Source organism: Salvelinus fontinalis, chromosome 10 (genome assembly GCF_029448725.1).
Source record: "Salvelinus fontinalis isolate EN_2023a chromosome 10, ASM2944872v1, whole genome shotgun sequence".
Taxonomy (NCBI): Eukaryota; Metazoa; Chordata; class Actinopteri; order Salmoniformes; family Salmonidae; genus Salvelinus; species Salvelinus fontinalis.
In genome coordinates this window covers 41,389,662-41,409,661 of record NC_074674.1, presented here as the reverse complement: position 1 = coordinate 41,409,661, position 20,000 = coordinate 41,389,662, and the positions used below count along the sequence as shown (strand labels likewise).

General features: G+C 48.9%; 1 protein-coding gene across 2 annotated transcripts in view; it reads right to left on the bottom strand.

Annotated features, from left to right (window-relative positions):
* Positions 1–20,000, bottom strand: part of gbe1a (glucan (1,4-alpha-), branching enzyme 1a) — a 249,035-nt gene that overhangs the window by 167,192 nt on the left and 61,843 nt on the right. For both annotated transcript variants that reach the window (XM_055936819.1, XM_055936820.1), the window contains exon 4: positions 7,893–8,018. In XM_055936819.1, the coding sequence (XP_055792794.1) occupies positions 7,893–8,018 (126 nt within the window). The remainder of the gene's footprint in view (positions 1–7,892; positions 8,019–20,000) is intronic.

Sequence of the window (20,000 nt, the reverse complement as noted above, 5' to 3'; positions counted from 1 at the left end):
CAGTACTACAGGTCCTGAGACAACAGTACCACAGGGCCCCGAGACAACAGTACTACAGGGCCTGAGACAACAGTACCACACGGCCCCGAGACAACAGTACTACAGGGCCTGAGACAACAGTACTACAGGGCCCCGAGACAACAGAACTACAGGGCCCCGAGACAACAGTACTACAGGGCCCCGAGACAACAGTACTACAGGGCCCTGAGACAACAGTACTACAGGGCCCCGAGACAACAGTACTACAGGGCCCAGAGACAACAGTACTACAGGGCCCCGAGACAACAGTACTACAGGGCCTGAGACAACAGTACTACACGGCCCCGAGACAACAGTACCACAGGGCCCCGAGACAACAGTACCACAGGGCCCCGAGACAACAGTACCACAGGGCCCCGAGACAACAGTACTACAGGGCCCCGAGACAACAGTACTACAGGGTCCCGAGACAACAGTACTACAGGGCCCCGAGACAACAGTACTACAGGGCCCCGAGACAACAGTACTACAGGGCCTGAGACAACAGTACTACAGGGCCCCGAGACAACAGTACCACAGGGCCCCGAGACAACAGTACTACAGGGCCTGAGACAACAGTACTACAGGGCCCCGAGACAACAGTACTACAGGGCCCAAGACAACAGTACTACAGGGCCCCGAGACAACAGTACTACAGGGCCCCGAGACAACAGTACTACAGGGCGCTGAGACAACAGTACTGCAGGCCCCGAGACAACAGTACTGCAGGCCCCGAGACAACAGTACTACAGGGCCCCGAGACAACAGTACTACAGGGCCTGAGACAACAGTACTACAGGGCCCCGAGACAACAGTACTACAGGGCCCCGAGACAACAGTACTACAGGGCCCCGAAACAACAGTACTACAGGGCCCCGAGACAACAGTACTACAGGGCCCCGAGACAACAGTACTACAGGGCCCCGAGACAACAGTACTACAAGGCCCCGAGACAACAGTACTACAGGGCCCCGAGACAACAGTACTACAGGGCCCCGAGACAACAGTACTACAGGGCCTGAGACAACAGTACTACAGGGCCTGAGACAACAGTACTACAGGGCCTGAGACAACAGTACTACAGGGCCCCGAGACAACAGTACTACAGGGCCTGAGACAACAGTACTACAGGACCTGAGACAACAGTACTACAGGGCCCCGAGACAACAGTACTACAGGGCCTGAGACAACAGTACTACAGGGCCTGAAACAACAGTACTACAAAGCCTGAGACAACAGTACTACAGGTCCTGAGACAACAGTACCACAGGGCCCCGAGACAACAGTACTACAGGGCCTGAGACAACAGTACCACACGGCCCCGAGACAACAGTACTACAGGGCCTGAGACAACAGTACTACAGGGCCCCGAGACAACAGAACTACAGGGCCCCGAGACAACAGTACTACAGGGCCCCGAGACAACAGTACTACAGGGCCCTGAGACAACAGTACTACAGGGCCCCGAGACAACAGTACTACAGGGCCCAGAGACAACAGTACTACAGGGCCCCGAGACAACAGTACTACAGGGCCTGAGACAACAGTACTACACGGCCCCGAGACAACAGTACCACAGGGCCCCGAGACAACAGTACCACAGGGCCCCGAGACAACAGTACCACAGGGCCCCGAGACAACAGTACTACAGGGCCCCGAGACAACAGTACTACAGGGTCCCGAGACAACAGTACTACAGGGCCCCGAGACAACAGTACTACAGGGCCCCGAGACAACAGTACTACAGGGCCTGAGACAACAGTACTACAGGGCCCCGAGACAACAGTACCACAGGGCCCCGAGACAACAGTACTACAGGGCCTGAGACAACAGTACTACAGGGCCCCGAGACAACAGTACTACAGGGCCCAAGACAACAGTACTACAGGGCCCCGAGACAACAGTACTACAGGGCCCCGAGACAACAGTACTACAGGGCGCTGAGACAACAGTACTGCAGGCCCCGAGACAACAGTACTGCAGGCCCCGAGACAACAGTACTACAGGGCCCCGAGACAACAGTACTACAGGGCCCCGAGACAACAGTACTACAGGGCCCCGAGACAACAGTACTACAGGGCCCCGAGACAACAGTACTACAGGGCCCCGAGACAACAGTACTACAGGGCCCCGAGACAACAGTACTACAGGGCCCCGAGACAACAGTACTACAGGGCCCCGAGACAACAGTACTACAGGGCCCCGAAACAACAGTACTACAGGGCCCCGAGACAACAGTACTACAGGGCCCCGAGACAACAGTACTACAGGGCCCCGAGACAACAGTACTACAGGGCCCCGAGACAACAGTACTACAAGGCCCCGAGACAACAGTACTACAGGGCCCCGAGACAACAGTACTACAGGGCCTGAGACAACAGTACTACAGGGCCTGAGACAACAGTACTACAGGGCCCCGAGACAACAGTACTACAGGGCCTGAGACAACAGTACTACAGGGCCTGAGACAACAGTACTACAGGGCCCCGAGACAACAGTACTACAGGGCCCCGAGACAACAGTACTACAGGGCCTGAGACAACAGTACTACAGGGCCTGAAACAACAGTACTACAGAGCCTGAGACAACAGTACTACAGGTCCTGAGACAACAGTACCACAGGGCCCCGAGACAACAGTACTACAGGGCCTGAGACAACAGTACCACACGGCCCCGAGACAACAGTACTACAGGGCCTGAGACAACAGTACTACAGGGCCCCGAGACAACAGAACTACAGGGCCCCAAGACAACAGTACTACAGGGCCCCGAGACAACAGTACTACAGGGCCCTGAGACAACAGTACTACAGGGCCCCGAGACAACAGTACTACAGGGCCCAGAGACAACAGTACTACAGGGCCCCGAGACAACAGTACTACAGGGCCTGAGACAACAGTACTACACGGCCCCGAGACAACAGTACCACAGGGCCCCGAGACAACAGTACCACAGGGCCCCGAGACAACAGTACTACAGGGCCCCGAGACAACAGTACTACAGGGCCCCGAGACAACAGTACTACAGGGCCCCGAGACAACAGTACTACAGGGCCCCGAGACAACAGTACTACAGGGCCCTGAGACAACAGTACTACAGGGCCCCGAGACAACAGTACTACAGGGCCCCGAGACAACAGTACTACAGGGCCTGAGACAACAGTACTACAGGGCCCCGAGACAACAGTACTACAGGGTCCCGAGACAACAGTACTACAGGGCCCCGAGACAACAGTACTACAGGGCCTGAGACAACAGTACTACAGGGCCTGAGACAACAGTACTACAGGGCCTGAGACAACAGTACTACAGGGCCTGAGACAACAGTACTACAGGGCCTGAGACAACAGTACTACAGGGCCTGAGACAACAGAACTACAGGGCCCCAAGACAACAGTACTAGAGGGCCCCAAGACAACAGTACCACAGGGCCCTGAGACAACAGTACTACAGGGCCTGAGACAACAGTACCACTGGTACTACAGGGCCTGAGACAACAGTACTACAGGGCCCCGAGACAACAGTACCACTGATACTACAGGGCCTGAGACAACAGTACCACTGGTACTACAGGGCCTGAGACAACAGTACCACTGGTACTACAGGGCCCCGAGACAACAGTACCACTGATACTACAGGGCCTGAGACAACAGTACTACAGGGCCTGAGACAACAGTACTACAGGGCCTGAGACAACAGTATTACAGGGCCCTGAGACAACAGTACTACAGGGCCTGAGACAACAGTACTACAGGGCCCCAAGACAACAGTACCACTGGTACTACAGGGCCTGAGACAACAGTACCACTGAAGAACAACAGAGAGCTAGGAGGGAGGGAAAATGGTGGGAAGGAGCAAAGGAGAGCATTGAAAGAGAGAATAGAGAGAGATGATAGAGAAAGCGAGTGAGTGAGTGAGGTTAGTTTTACATCCTACGGGGAATAACTGAGAAACCGTCAAACTCAAACTGGTGAACAACTGTTTCTGTCTATAAACCTGACGCAACAGCTGAAGAGGAGGAGGAGAGGGAGAGGGGGGAGAGGAAGAGGAGAGGGAGAGGGGGGAGAGGAAGAGGAGAGCAGAGGAGAGCAGAGAGAGGAGAGCAGAGGAGGGAGAGGAGAGCAGAGAGAGGAGAGCAGAGGAGGGAGAGCAGGGGGGGAGAGGAGAGGGGGGAGAGGAGGAGGAGAGCAGAGGGAGGAGAGGAGGAGGAGAGCAGAGGGAGGAGAGCAGAGGAGGAGAGCAGAGGGAGGAGAGCAGAGGAGGGAGAGCAGGGGGAGGAGAGCAGAGAGAGGAGAGGAGGAGGAGAGCAGAGAGAGGAGAGGAGGAGGAGAGCAGAGGGGGGAGAGCAGGAGGAGAGCAGAGGGAGGAGAGCAGAGGGGGGAGAGGAGGAGGAGAGCAGAGGGGGGAGAGGAGGAGGAGAGCAGAGGAGGGAGAGGAGGAGGAGAGCAGAGGGGGGAGAGGAGGAGGAGAGCAGAGGGGGGAGAGGAGGAGGAGAGCAGAGGGGGGAGAGGAGGAGGAGAGCAGAGGGGGGAGAGGAGGAGGAGAACAGAGGGGGGAGAGGAGGAGGAGAGCAGAGGGGGGAGAGGAGGAGGAGAGCAGAGGGGGGAGAGGAGGAGGAGAGCAGAGGGGGGAGAGGAGGAGGAGAGCAGAGGAGGGAGAGGAGGAGGAGAGCAGAGGGGAGGAGGAGGAGAGCAGAGGGGGAGAGGAGGAGGAGAGCAGAGAGGGAGAGCAGAGGGGGGAGAGGAGGAGGAGAGCAGAGGGGGGAGAGGAGGAGGAGAGCAGAGGGGGTAGAGGAGGAGGAGAGCAGAGGGGGGAGAGCAGAGGGGGGAGAGCAGAGGGAGGAGAGGAGGAGGAGAGCAGAGGGGGGAGAGGAGGAGGAGAGCAGAGGGGGAGAGCAGAGGGGGGAGAGGAGGAGGAGAGCAGAGGGGGGAGAGGAGGAGGAGAGCAGAGGAGGGAGAGGAGGAGGAGAGCAGAGGGGGGGAGCAGAGGGGGGAGAGGAGGGGGGAGAGGAGGGGGAGAGCAGAGGGGGGAGAGGAGGAGGAGAGCAGAGAGAGGAGAGGAGGAGGAGAGCAGAGGGAGGAGAGAGAGGAGAGGAGGAGGAGAGCAGAGGGAGGAGAGGAGGAGGAGAGCAGAGGGGAGAGAGCAGAGGGGGGAGAGGAGGAGGAGAGCAGAGGGAGGAGAGGAGGAGGGGAGAGCAGAGGGGGGAGAGCAGAGGGGGGAGAGGAGGAGGAGAGCAGAGGGGGGAGAGGAGGAGGAGAGCAGAGGGGGGAGAGGAGGAGGAGAGCAGAGGGGGGAGAGGAGGAGGAGAGCAGAGGAGGGAGAGGAGGAGGAGAGCAGAGGGGGAGAGGAGGAGGAGAGCAGAGGGGGGAGAGGAGGAGGAGAGCAGAGGGGGGAGAGGAGGAGGAGAACAGAGAGAGGAGAGGAGGAGGAGAGCAGAGAGAGGAGAGGAGGAGGAGAGCAGAGAGAGGAGAGGAGGAGGAGAGCAGAGGGGGGAGAGCAGAGGGGGGAGAGGAGGAGGAGAGCAGAGAGAGGAGAGGAGGAGGAGAGCAGAGAGAGGAGAGGAGGAGGGGAGAGGAGGAGGAGAGCAGAGGGGGGAGAGCAGAGGGAGGAGAGGAGGAGGGGAGAGGAGGAGGAGAGCAGAGGGGGGAGAGGAGGAGGAGAGCAGAGGGGGGAGAGGAGGAGGAGAGCAGAGGGGGGAGAGGAGGAGGAGAGCAGAGGGGGGAGAGCAGAGGGGGGAGAGGAGGAGGAGAGCAGAGAGAGGAGAGGAGGAGGAGAGCAGAGGGGGGAGAGCAGGAGAAGAGCAGAGGGGGGAGAGCAGAGGGGGGAGAGGAGGAGGAGAGCAGAGGGGGGAGAGGAGGAGGAGAGCAGAGGGGGGAGAGGAGGAGGAGAGCAGAGGGGGGAGAGGAGGAGGAGAGCAGAGGGGGGAGAGGAGGAGGAGAGCAGAGGAGGAGGAGAGCAGAGGGGAGGAGGAGGAGAGCAGAGGGGGAGAGGAGGAGGAGAGCAGAGGGGGGAGAGCAGAGGGAGGAGAGCAGAGGGGGAGAGCAGAGGGAGGAGAGCAGAGGGGGAGAGCAGGGGGAGAGCAGAGGGGGGAGAGGAGGAGGAGAGCAGAGGGGGGAGAGCAGAGGGGGGAGAGGAGGAGGAGAGCAGAGGGGGGAGAGCAGAGGGGGGAGAGGAGGAGGAGAGCAGAGAGAGGAGAGGAGGAGGAGAGCAGAGGGGGGAGAGCAGAGGGGGGAGAGCAGAGGGGGGAGAGGAGGAGGAGAGCAGAGGGGGGAGAGGAGGAGGAGAGCAGAGGGGGGAGAGGAGGAGGAGAGCAGAGGGGGGAGAGGAGGAGGAGAGCAGAGGGGGGAGAGGAGGAGGAGAGCAGAGGGGGGAGAGGAGGAGGAGAGCAGAGGGGGGAGAGGAGGAGGAGAGCAGAGGAGGAGAGCAGAGGGGGAGAGCAGAGGGGGAGAGCAGAGGGGGGAGAGGAGGAGGAGAGCAGAGAGAGGAGAGGAGGAGGAGAGCAGAGGGGGGAGAGGAGGAGGAGAGCAGAGGGGGAGAGCAGGGGGAGAGCAGAGGGGGAGAGCAGGGGGAGAGCAGAGGGGGGAGAGGAGGAGGAGAGCAGAGGGGGGAGAGGAGGAGGAGAGCAGAGGAGGGAGAGGAGGGAGAGGAGGAGGAGAGCAGAGAGAGGAGAGGAGGAGGAGAGCAGAGGGAGGAGAGAGAGGAGAGGAGGAGGAGAGCAGAGGAGGGAGAGGAGGGAGAGGAGGAGGAGAGCAGAGAGAGGAGAGGAGGAGGAGAGCAGAGGGAGGAGAGAGAGGAGAGGAGGAGGAGAGCAGAGGGAGGAGAGGAGGAGGAGAGCAGAGGGGGGAGAGGAGGAGGAGAGCAGAGGGGGGAGAGGAGGAGGAGAGCAGAGGGGGGAGAGGAGGAGGAGAGCAGAGGGGGAGAGCAGGGGGAGAGCAGAGGGGGAGAGCAGGGGGAGAGCAGAGGGGGGAGAGGAGGAGGAGAGCAGAGGGGGGAGAGGAGGAGGAGAGCAGAGGAGGGAGAGGAGGGAGAGGAGGAGGAGAGCAGAGGAGGGAGAGCAGAGGGGGGAGAGGAGGAGAGCAGAGAGAGGAGAGGAGGAGGAGAGCAGAGGGGGAGAGCAGAGGGGGGAGAGGAGGAGGAGAGCAGAGAGAGGAGAGGAGGAGGAGAGCAGAGGGAGGAGAGAGGTAGAGGAGGAGGAGAGCAGAGGGAGGAGAGGAGGAGGAGAGAGGTAGAGGAGGAGGAGAGCAGAGGGAGGAGAGGAGGAGGAGAGCAGAGGGAGGAGAGGAGGAGGAGAGCAGAGGGAGGAGAGGAGGAGGAGAGCAGAGGGGAGAGAGCAGAGGGGGGAGAGGAGGAGGAGAGCAGAGAGAGGAGAGGAGGAGGAGAGCAGAGGGGGAGAGCAGAGGGGGGAGAGGAGGAGGAGAGCAGAGAGAGGAGAGGAGGAGGAGAGCAGATGGAGGAGAGAGAGGAGAGGAGGAGGAGAGCAGAGGGAGGAGAGAGGTAGAGGAGAGGAGGTAGAGGGGGGGAGGATGAGGAGAGCAGAGGGAGGAGAGAGGTAGAGGGGGGGAGGATGAGGAGAGCAGAGGGAGGAGAGAGGTAGAGGGTTGGAGGAGGAAGGGGAAGGATCCTTTATTAAGCGTTACATAAACATCTCTCCATTAGAAACACAAACATCAAAAGCCTCACGCTGCCAAGCCCTGCTTCCAGTGAAGAGCTCCTTCTCACCAGGGTGTCTGGGTGGCTGCCTGGGAAATGCTAATAGCATTTCATTAAAACGGAGGAAGCTTTCTGCAATAAGAGGCTTCTCACAATGCTAGAGGACACACACACACACACACACACACACACACACACACACACACACACACACACGGTACGTACCAGAAAGGGTCTAATAGGGTCCCAGTGTATCCAGTCATAGGTGTTGGAGTCCACATGTTTGTGACAGTATTTGGCCCACGGAGAGATACGGAATAACTCCTCCCCTTCTGACGTCAGTACCACTAGCTGATTGGACAAGACAGGTTGAAGAAGGAAATTACATATAATCAAGTTTATTTTATTTAGCCCTTCGTACATCAGCTGATATCTCAAAGTGCTGTACAGAAGCCCAGCCTAAAACCCCAAACAGCTAGTAATGCAGGTGTAGAAGCACGGTGGCTAGGAAAAACTCCCTAGAAAGGCCAAAACCTAGGAAGAAACCTAGAGAGGAACCAGGCTATGAGGGGTGGCCAGTCCTCTTCTGGCTGTGCCGGGTGGAGATTATAACAGAACATGGCCAAGATGTTCAAAATGTTCATAAATGACAAGCAGGGTCAGATAATAGTATCAGAGGCGAGCAGGTGACGAAGACGATGTTTATCTACCAACAAGACACCAAAGATATTAATACAAAACCTTTATCCCTTAGAAGTGAAAGATTGGATGGATGAAAAAAAACCAACAAATATCCTTTCAAGATATGTAACTTTTAAAAACACAGAATTCAAAGTTTGATCTGACGTTTGGTGTTTAGCGAAGCAGCTAGCTAGCAATTTTGATGCCATTAAACTAGCTTTTTGTTTTTGCTGCAGTGCCCCGTTTCTGGTTAATGTATTTCGTGACACTCGTTGCTACAACAAGTGGTAACTTTGTATCAAAGTTTCATCACGTCATTGTGACGAGGTATCGTTACCATGGAACCGGTCTCAAATCAGATGGATGCTCTTTTTGATCAGAACGTCACGTCTTTAGTTTTAGTACTGTTGAGATGAACAGACTCCTTCTCTCCTCTAGTTTTAGTACTGTTGAGATGAACAGACCCCTTCTCTCCTCTAGTTTTAGTACTGTTGAGATGAACAGACAGACCCCTTCTCTCCTCTAGTTTTAGTACTGTTGAGATGAACAGACTCCTTCTCTCCTCTAGTTTTAGTACTGTTGAGATGAACAGACAGACCCCTTCTCTCCTCTAGTTTTAGTACTGTTGAGATGAACAGACTCCTTCTCTCCTCTAGTTTTAGTACTGTTGAGATGAACAGACCCCTTCTCTCCTCTAGTTTTAGTACTGTTGAGATGAACAGACAGACCCCTTCTCTCCTCTAGTTTTAGTACTGTTGAGATGAACAGACCCCTTCTCTCCTCTAGTTTTAGTACTGTTGAGATGAACAGACAGACCCCTTCTCTCCTCTAGTTTTAGTACTGTTGAGATGAACAGACAGACTCCTTCTCTCCTCTAGTTTTAGTACTGTTGAGATGAACAGACCCCTTCTCTCCTCTAGTTTTAGTACTGTTGAGATGAACAGACTCCTTCTCTCCTCTAGTTTTAGTACTGTTGAGATGAACAGACAGACTCCTTCTCTCCTCTAGTTTTAGTACTGTTGAGATGAACAGACCCCTTCTCTCCTCTAGTTTTAGTACTGTTGAGATGAACAGACTCCTTCTCTCCTCTAGTTTTAGTACTGTTGAGATGAACAGACAGACTCCTTCTCTCCTCTAGTTTTAGTACTGTTGAGATGAACAGACTCCTTCTCTCCTCTAGTTTTAGTACTGTTGAGATGAACAGACAGACTCCTTCTCTCCTCTAGTTTTAGTACTGTTGAGATGAACAGACCCCTTCTCTCCTCTAGTTTTAGTACTGTTGAGATGAACAGACTCCTTCTCTCCTCTAGTTTTAGTACTGTTGAGATGAACAGACTCCTTCTCTCCTCTAGTTTTAGTACTGTTGAGATGAACAGACAGACTCCTTCTCTCCTCTAGTTTTAGTACTGTTGAGATGAACAGACAGACTCCTTCTCTCCTCTAGTTTTAGTACTGTTGAGATGAACAGACAGACTCCTTCTCTCCTCTAGTTTTAGTACTGTTGAGATGAACAGACAGACTCCTTCTCTCCTCTAGTTTTAGTACTGTTGAGATGAACAGACTCCTTCTCTCCTCTAGTTTTAGTACTGTTGAGATGAACAGACAGACTCCTTCTCTCCTCTAGTTTTAGTACTGTTGAGATGAACAGACAGACTCCTTCTCTCCTCTAGTTTTAGTACTGTTGAGATGAACAGACCCCTTCTCTCCTCTAGTTTTAGTACTGTTGAGATGAACAGACTCCTTCTCTCCTCTAGTTTTAGTACTGTTGAGATGAACAGACAGACTCCTTCTCTCCTCTAGTTTTAGTACTGTTGAGATGAACAGACAGACCCCTTCTCTCCTCTAGTTTTAGTACTGTTGAGATGAACAGACTCCTTCTCTCCTCTAGTTTTAGTACTGTTGAGATGAACAGACTCCTTCTCTCCTCTAGTTTTAGTACTGTTGAGATGAACAGACTCCTTCTCTCCTCTAGTTTTAGTACTGTTGAGATGAACAGACTCCTTCTCTCCTCTAGTTTTAGTACTGTTGAGATGAACAGACAGACCCCTTCTCTCCTCTAGTTTTAGTACTGTTGAGATGAACAGACAGACTCCTTCTCTCCTCTAGTTTTAGTACTGTTGAGATGAACAGACAGACTCCTTCTCTCCTCTAGTTTTAGTACTGTTGAGATGAACAGACAGACCCCTTCTCTCCTCTAGTTTTAGTACTGTTGAGATGAACAGACTCCTTCTCTCCTCTAGTTTTAGTACTGTTGAGATGAACAGACCCCTTCTCTCCTCTAGTTTTAGTACTGTTGAGATGAACAGACCCCTTCTCTCCTCTAGTTTTAGTACTGTTGAGATGAACAGACAGACTCCTTCTCTCCTCTAGTTTTAGTACTGTTGAGATGAACAGACTCCTTCTCTCCTCTAGTTTTAGTACTGTTGAGATGAAGCAGACTCCTTCTCTCCTCTAGTTTTAGTACTGTTGAGATGAACAGACCCCTTCTCTCCTCTAGTTTTAGTACTGTTGAGATGAACAGACAACCTTCTCTCCTCTAGTTTTAGTACTGTTGAGATGAACAGACTCCTTCTCTCCTCTAGTTTTAGTACTGTTGAGATGAACAGACCCCTTCTCTCCTCTAGTTTTAGTACTGTTGAGATGAACAGACCCCTTCTCTCCTCTAGTTTTAGTACTGTTGAGATGAACAGACCCCTTCTCTCCTCTAGTTTTAGTACTGTTGAGATGAACAGACAGACCCTTCTCTCCTCTAGTTTTAGTACTGTTGAGATGAACAGACTCCTTCTCTCCTCTAGTTTTAGTACTGTTGAGATGAACAGACTCCTTCTCTCCTCTAGTTTTAGTACTGTTGAGATGAACAGACCCCTTCTCTCCTCTAGTTTTAGTACTGTTGAGATGAACAGACAGACTCCTTCTCTCCTCTAGTTTTAGTACTGTTGAGATGAACAGACTCCTTCTCTCCTCTAGTTTTAGTACTGTTGAGATGAACAGACTCCTTCTCTCCTCTAGTTTTAGTACTGTTGAGATGAACAGACTCCTTCTCTCCTCTAGTTTTAGTACTGTTGAGATGAACAGACTCCTTCTCTCCTCTAGTTTTAGTACTGTTGAGATGAACAGACTCCTTCTCTCCTCTAGTTTTAGTACTGTTGAGATGAACAGACTCCTTCTCTCCTCTAGTTTTAGTACTGTTGAGATGAACAGACCCCTTCTCTCCTCTAGTTTTAGTACTGTTGAGATGAACAGACCCCTTCTCTCCTCTAGTTTTAGTACTGTTGAGATGAACAGAAGACCCCTTCTCTCCTCTAGTTTTAGTACTGTTGAGATGAACAGACCCCTTCTCTCCTCTAGTTTTAGTACTGTTGAGATGAACAGACCCCTTCTCTCCTCTAGTTTTAGTACTGTTGAGATGAACAGACCCCTTCTCTCCTCTAGTTTTAGTACTGTTGAGATGAACAGACAACCTTCTCTCCTCTAGTTTTAGTACTGTTGAGATGAACAGACCCCTTCTCTCCTCTAGTTTTAGTACTGTTGAGATGAACAGACCCCTTCTCTCCTCTAGTTTTAGTACTGTTGAGATGAACAGACCCCTTCTCTCCTCTAGTTTTAGTACTGTTGAGATGAACAGACAGACTCCTTCTCTCCTCTAGTTTTAGTACTGTTGAGATGAACAGACCTCCTTCTCTCCTCTAGTTTTAGTACTGTTGAGATGAACAGACAGACTCCTTCTCTCCTCTAGTTTTAGTACTGTTGAGATGAACAGACCCCTTCTCTCCTCTAGTTTTAGTACTGTTGAGATGAACAGACTCCTTCTCTCCTCTAGTTTTAGTACTGTTGAGATGAACAGACTCCTTCTCTCCTCTAGTTTTAGTACTGTTGAGATGAACAGACCCCTTCTCTCCTCTAGTTTTAGTACTGTTGAGATGAACAGACTCCTTCTCTCCTCTAGTTTTAGTACTGTTGAGATGAACAGACCCCTTCTCTCCTCTAGTTTTAGTACTGTTGAGATGAACAGACCCCTTCTCTCCTCTAGTTTTAGTACTGTTGAGATGAACAGACCCCTTCTCTCCTCTAGTTTTAGTACTGTTGAGATGAACAGACCCCTTCTCTCCTCTAGTTTTAGTACTGTTGAGATGAACAGACAGACTCCTTCTCTCCTCTAGTTTTAGTACTGTTGAGATGAACAGACTCCTTCTCTCCTCTAGTTTTAGTACTGTTGAGATGAACAGACAGACCCTTCTCTCCTCTAGTTTTAGTACTGTTGAGATGAACAGACTCCTTCTCTCCTCTAGTTTTAGTACTGTTGAGATGAACAGACCCCTTCTCTCCTCTAGTTTTAGTACTGTTGAGATGAACAGACAGACTCCTTCTCTCCTCTAGTTTTAGTACTGTTGAGATGAACAGACCCCTTCTCTCCTCTAGTTTTAGTACTGTTGAGATGAACAGACAGACTCCTTCTCTCCTCTAGTTTTAGTACTGTTGAGATGAACAGACCTCCTTCTCTCCTCTAGTTTTAGTACTGTTGAGATGAACAGACCTCCTTCTCTCCTCTAGTTTTAGTACTGTTGAGATGAACAGACCCCTTCTCTCCTCTAGTTTTAGTACTGTTGAGATGAACAGACAGACTCCTTCTCTCCTCTAGTTTTAGTACTGTTGAGATGAACAGACCCCTTCTCTCCTCTAGTTTTAGTACTGTTGAGATGAACAGACTCCTTCTCTCCTCTAGTTTTAGTACTGTTGAGATGAACAGACTCCTTCTCTCCTCTAGTTTTAGTACTGTTGAGATGAACAGACTCCTTCTCTCCTCTAGTTTTAGTACTGTTGAGATGAACAGACTCCTTCTCTCCTCTAGTTTTAGTACTGTTGAGATGAACAGACCCCTTCTCTCCTCTAGTTTTAGTACTGTTGAGATGAACAGACTCCTTCTCTCCTCTAGTTTTAGTACTGTTGAGATGAACAGACTCCTTCTCTCCTCTAGTTTTAGTACTGTTGAGATGAACAGACCCCTTCTCTCCTCTAGTTTTAGTACTGTTGAGATGAACAGACAGACTCCTTCTCTCCTCTAGTTTTAGTACTGTTGAGATGAACAGACTCCTTCTCTCCTCTAGTTTTAGTACTGTTGAGATGAACAGACAGACCCCTTCTCTCCTCTAGTTTTAGTACTGTTGAGATGAACAGACTCCTTCTCTCCTCTAGTTTTAGTACTGTTGAGATGAACAGACAGACCCCTTCTCTCCTCTAGTTTTAGTACTGTTGAGATGAACAGACAGACTCCTTCTCTCCTCTAGTTTTAGTACTGTTGAGATGAACAGACTCCTTCTCTCCTCTAGTTTTAGTACTGTTGAGATGAACAGACCCCTTCTCTCCTCTAGTTTTAGTACTGTTGAGATGAACAGACTCCTTCTCTCCTCTAGTTTTAGTACTGTTGAGATGAACAGACAGACCCCTTCTCTCCTCTAGTTTTAGTACTGTTGAGATGAACAGACAGACTCCTTCTCTCCTCTAGTTTTAGTACTGTTGAGATGAACAGACTCCTTCTCTCCTCTAGTTTTAGTACTGTTGAGATGAACAGACCCCTTCTCTCCTCTAGTTTTAGTACTGTTGAGATGAACAGACTCCTTCTCTCCTCTAGTTTTAGTACTGTTGAGATGAACAGACAGACTCCTTCTCTCCTCTAGTTTTAGTACTGTTGAGATGAACAGACAGACTCCTTCTCTCCTCTAGTTTTAGTACTGTTGAGATGAACAGACTCCTTCTCTCCTCTAGTTTTAGTACTGTTGAGATGAACAGACCCCTTCTCTCCTCTAGTTTTAGTACTGTTGAGATGAACAGACTCCTTCTCTCCTCTAGTTTTAGTACTGTTGAGATGAACAGACAGACTCCTTCTCTCCTCTAGTTTTAGTACTGTTGAGATGAACAGACAGACCCCTTCTCTCCTCTAGTTTTAGTACTGTTGAGATGAACAGACCCCTTCTCTCCTCTAGTTTTAGTACTGTTGAGATGAACAGACCCCTTCTCTCCTCTAGTTTTAGTACTGTTGAGATGAACAGACAGACTCCTTCTCTCCTCTAGTTTTAGTACTGTTGAGATGAACAGACAGACTCCTTCTCTCCTCTAGTTTTAGTACTGTTGAGATGAACAGACAGACTCCTTCTCTCCTCTAGTTTTAGTACTGTTGAGATGAACAGACCCCTTCTCTCCTCTAGTTTTAGTACTGTTGAGATGAACAGACTCCTTCTCTCCTCTAGTTTTAGTACTGTTGAGATGAACAGACAGACTCCTTCTCTCCTCTAGTTTTAGTACTGTTGAGATGAACAGACTCCTTCTCTCCTCTAGTTTTAGTACTGTTGAGATGAACAGACCCCTTCTCTCCTCTAGTTTTAGTACTGTTGAGATGAACAGACTCCTTCTCTCCTCTAGTTTTAGTACTGTTGAGATGAACAGACCCCTTCTCTCCTCTAGTTTTAGTACTGTTGAGATGAACAGACTCCTTCTCTCCTCTAGTTTTAGTACTGTTGAGATGAACAGACAGACTCCTTCTCTCCTCTAGTTTTAGTACTGTTGAGATGAACAGACAGACCCCTTCTCTCCTCTAGTTTTAGTACTGTTGAGATGAACAGACCCCTTCTCTCCTCTAGTTTTAGTACTGTTGAGATGAACAGACAGACCCCTTCTCTCCTCTAGTTTTAGTACTGTTGAGATGAACAGACCCCTTCTCTCCTCTAGTTTTAGTACTGTTGAGATGAACAGACCCCTTCTCTCCTCTAGTTTTAGTACTGTTGAGATGAACAGACCTCTTCTCTCCTCTAGTTTTAGTACTGTTGAGATGAACAGACAGACTCCTTCTCTCCTCTAGTTTTAGTACTGTTGAGATGAACAGACAGACTCCTTCTCTCCTCTAGTTTTAGTACTGTTGAGATGAACAGACAGACTCCTTCTCTCCTCTAGTTTTAGTACTGTTGAGATGAACAGACAGACTCCTTCTCTCCTCTAGTTTTAGTACTGTTGAGATGAACAGACAGACTCCTTCTCTCCTCTAGTTTTAGTACTGTTGAGATGAACAGACAGACTCCTTCTCTCCTCTAGTTTTAGTACTGTTGAGATGAACAGACCCCTTCTCTCCTCTAGTTTTAGTACTGTTGAGATGAACAGACTCCTTCTCTCCTCTAGTTTTAGTACTGTTGAGATGAACAGACAGACTCCTTCTCTCCTCTAGTTTTAGTACTGTTGAGATGAACAGACTCCTTCTCTCCTCTAGTTTTAGTACTGTTGAGATGAACAGACCCCTTCTCTCCTCTAGTTTTAGTACTGTTGAGATGAACAGACAGACTCCTTCTCTCCTCTAGTTTTAGTACTGTTGAGATGAACAGACAGACTCCTTCTCTCCTCTAGTTTTAGTACTGTTGAGATGAACAGACCCCTTCTCTCCTCTAGTTTTAGTACTGTTGAGATGAACAGACAGACTCCTTCTCTCCTCTAGTTTTAGTACTGTTGAGATGAACAGACCCCTTCTCTCCTCTAGTTTTAGTACTGTTGAGATGAACAGACTCCTTCTCTCCTCTAGTTTTAGTACTGTTGAGATGAACAGACCCCTTCTCTCCTCTAGTTTTAGTACTGTTGAGATGAACAGACCCCTTCTCTCCTCTAGTTTTAGTACTGTTGAGATGAACAGACCCCTTCTCTCCTCTAGTTTTAGTACTGTTGAGATGAACAGACCCCTTCTCTCCTCTAGTTTTAGTACTGTTGAGATGAACAGACAGACTCCTTCTCTCCTCTAGTTTTAGTACTGTTGAGATGAACAGACAGACCCCTTCTCTCCTCTAGTTTTAGTACTGTTGAGATGAACAGACAGACTCCTTCTCTCCTCTAGTTTTAGTACTGTTGAGATGAACAGACCCCTTCTCTCCTCTAGTTTTAGTACTGTTGAGATGAACAGACAGACTCCTTCTCTCCTCTAGTTTTAGTACTGTTGAGATGAACAGACCCCTTCTCTCCTCTAGTTTTAGTACTGTTGAGATGAACAGACAGACCCCTTCTCTCCTCTAGTTTTAGTACTGTTGAGATGAACAGACAGACTCCTTCTCTCCTCTAGTTTTAGTACTGTTGAGATGAACAGACCCCTTCTCTCCTCTAGTTTTAGTACTGTTGAGATGAACAGACAGACTCCTTCTCTCCTCTAGTTTTAGTACTGTTGAGATGAACAGACCCCTTCTCTCCTCTAGTTTTAGTACTGTTGAGATGAACAGACAGACCCCTTCTCTCCTCTAGTTTTAGTACTGTTGAGATGAACAGACTCCTTCTCTCCTCTAGTTTTAGTACTGTTGAGATGAACAGACCCCTTCTCTCCTCTAGTTTTAGTACTGTTGAGATGAACAGACAGACTCCTTCTCTCCTCTAGTTTTAGTACTGTTGAGATGAACAGACCCCTTCTCTCCTCTAGTTTTAGTACTGTTGAGATGAACAGACAGACTCCTTCTCTCCTCTAGTTTTAGTACTGTTGAGATGAACAGACTCCTTCTCTCCTCTAGTTTTAGTACTGTTGAGATGAACAGACCCCTTCTCTCCTCTAGTTTTAGTACTGTTGAGATGAACAGACAGACTCCTTCTCTCCTCTAGTTTTAGTACTGTTGAGATGAACAGACAGACTCCTTCTCTCCTCTAGTTTTAGTACTGTTGAGATGAACAGACTCCTTCTCTCCTCTAGTTTTAGTACTGTTGAGATGAACAGACAGACTCCTTCTCTCCTCTAGTTTTAGTACTGTTGAGATGAACAGACCCCTTCTCTCCTCTAGTTTTAGTACTGTTGAGATGAACAGACTCCTTCTCTCCTCTAGTTTTAGTACTGTTGAGATGAACAGACCCTTTCTCTCCTCTAGTTTTAGTACTGTTGAGATGAACAGACTCCTTCTCTCCTCTAGTTTTAGTACTGTTGAGATGAACAGACTCCTTCTCTCCTCTAGTTTTAGTACTGTTGAGATGAACAGACCCCTTCTCTCCTCTAGTTTTAGTACTGTTGAGATGAACAGACAGACCCCTTCTCTCCTCTAGTTTTAGTACTGTTGAGATGAACAGACCCCTTCTCTCCTCTAGTTTTAGTACTGTTGAGATGAACAGACCCCTTCTCTCCTCTAGTTTTAGTACTGTTGAGATGAACAGACCCCTTCTCTCCTCTAGTTTTAGTACTGTTGAGATGAACAGACAGACTCCTTCTCTCCTCTAGTTTTAGTACTGTTGAGATGAACAGACCCCTTCTCTCCTCTAGTTTTAGTACTGTTGAGATGAACAGACAGACCCCTTCTCTCCTCTAGTTTTAGTACTGTTGAGATGAACAGACAGACCCCTTCTCTCCTCTAGTTTTAGTACTGTTGAGATGAACAGACAGACTCCTTCTCTCCTCTAGTTTTAGTACTGTTGAGATGAACAGACTCCTTCTCTCCTCTAGTTTTAGTACTGTTGAGATGAACAGACCCCTTCTCTCCTCTAGTTTTAGTACTGTTGAGATGAACAGACTCCTTCTCTCCTCTAGTTTTAGTACTGTTGAGATGAACAGACCCCTTCTCTCCTCTAGTTTTAGTACTGTTGAGATGAACAGACAGACCCCTTCTCTCCTCTAGTTTTAGTACTGTTGAGATGAACAGACTCCTTCTCTCCTCTAGTTTTAGTACTGTTGAGATGAACAGACCCCTTCTCTCCTCTAGTTTTAGTACTGTTGAGATGAACAGACAGACTCCTTCTCTCCTCTAGTTTTAGTACTGTTGAGATGAACAGACCCCTTCTCTCCTCTAGTTTTAGTACTGTTGAGATGAACAGACAGACTCCTTCTCTCCTCTAGTTTTAGTACTGTTGAGATGAACAGACTCCTTCTCTCCTCTAGTTTTAGTACTGTTGAGATGAACAGACCCCTTCTCTCCTCTAGTTTTAGTACTGTTGAGATGAACAGACAGACTCCTTCTCTCCTCTAGTTTTAGTACTGTTGAGATGAACAGACAGACTCCTTCTCTCCTCTAGTTTTAGTACTGTTGAGATGAACAGACTCCTTCTCTCCTCTAGTTTTAGTACTGTTGAGATGAACAGACAGACTCCTTCTCTCCTCTAGTTTTAGTACTGTTGAGATGAACAGACCCCTTCTCTCCTCTAGTTTTAGTACTGTTGAGATGAACAGACTCCTTCTCTCCTCTAGTTTTAGTACTGTTGAGATGAACAGACCCTTTCTCTCCTCTAGTTTTAGTACTGTTGAGATGAACAGACTCCTTCTCTCCTCTAGTTTTAGTACTGTTGAGATGAACAGACTCCTTCTCTCCTCTAGTTTTAGTACTGTTGAGATGAACAGACCCCTTCTCTCCTCTAGTTTTAGTACTGTTGAGATGAACAGACCCCTTCTCTCCTCTAGTTTTAGTACTGTTGAGATGAACAGACCCCTTCTCTCCTCTAGTTTTAGTACTGTTGAGATGAACAGACAGACCCCTTCTCTCCTCTAGTTTTAGTACTGTTGAGATGAACAGACAGACTCCTTCTCTCCTCTAGTTTTAGTACTGTTGAGATGAACAGACAGACCCCTTCTCTCCTCTAGTTTTAGTACTGTTGAGATGAACAGACAGACTCCTTCTCTCCTCTAGTTTTAGTACTGTTGAGATGAACAGACAGACTCCTTCTCTCCTCTAGTTTTAGTACTGTTGAGATGAACAGACAGACCCCTTCTCTCCTCTAGTTTTAGTACTGTTGAGATGAACAGACTCCTTCTCTCCTCTAGTTTTAGTACTGTTGAGATGAACAGACTCCTTCTCTCCTCTAGTTTTAGTACTGTTGAGATGAACAGACCCCTTCTCTCCTCTAGTTTTAGTACTGTTGAGATGAACAGACCCCTTCTCTCCTCTAGTTTTAGTACTGTTGAGATGAACAGACTCCTTCTCTCCTCTAGTTTTAGTACTGTTGAGATGAACAGACAGACTCCTTCTCTCCTCTAGTTTTAGTACTGTTGAGATGAACAGACAGACTCCTTCTCTCCTCTAGTTTTAGTACTGTTGAGATGAACAGACTCCTTCTCTCCTCTAGTTTTAGTACTGTTGAGATGAACAGACAGACTCCTTCTCTCCTCTAGTTTTAGTACTGTTGAGATGAACAGACTCCTTCTCTCCTCTAGTTTTAGTACTGTTGAGATGAACAGACAGACTCCTTCTCTCCTCTAGTTTTAGTACTGTTGAGATGAACAGACAGACTCCTTCTCTCCTCTAGTTTTAGTACTGTTGAGATGAACAGACAGACCCCTTCTCTCCTCTAGTTTTAGTACTGTTGAGATGAACAGACAGACCCCTTCTCTCCTCTAGTTTTAGTACTGTTGAGATGAACAGACCCCTTCTCTCCTCTAGTTTTAGTACTGTTGAGATGAACAGACAGACTCCTTCTCTCCTCTAGTTTTAGTACTGTTGAGATGAACAGACAGACCCCTTCTCTCCTCTAGTTTTAGTACTGTTGAGATGAACAGACCCCTTCTCTCCTCTAGTTTTAGTACTGTTGAGATGAACAGACTCCTTCTCTCCTCTAGTTTTAGTACTGTTGAGATGAACAGACCCCTTCTCTCCTCTAGTTTTAGTACTGTTGAGATGAACAGACCCCTTCTCTCCTCTAGTTTTAGTACTGTTGAGATGAACAGACCCC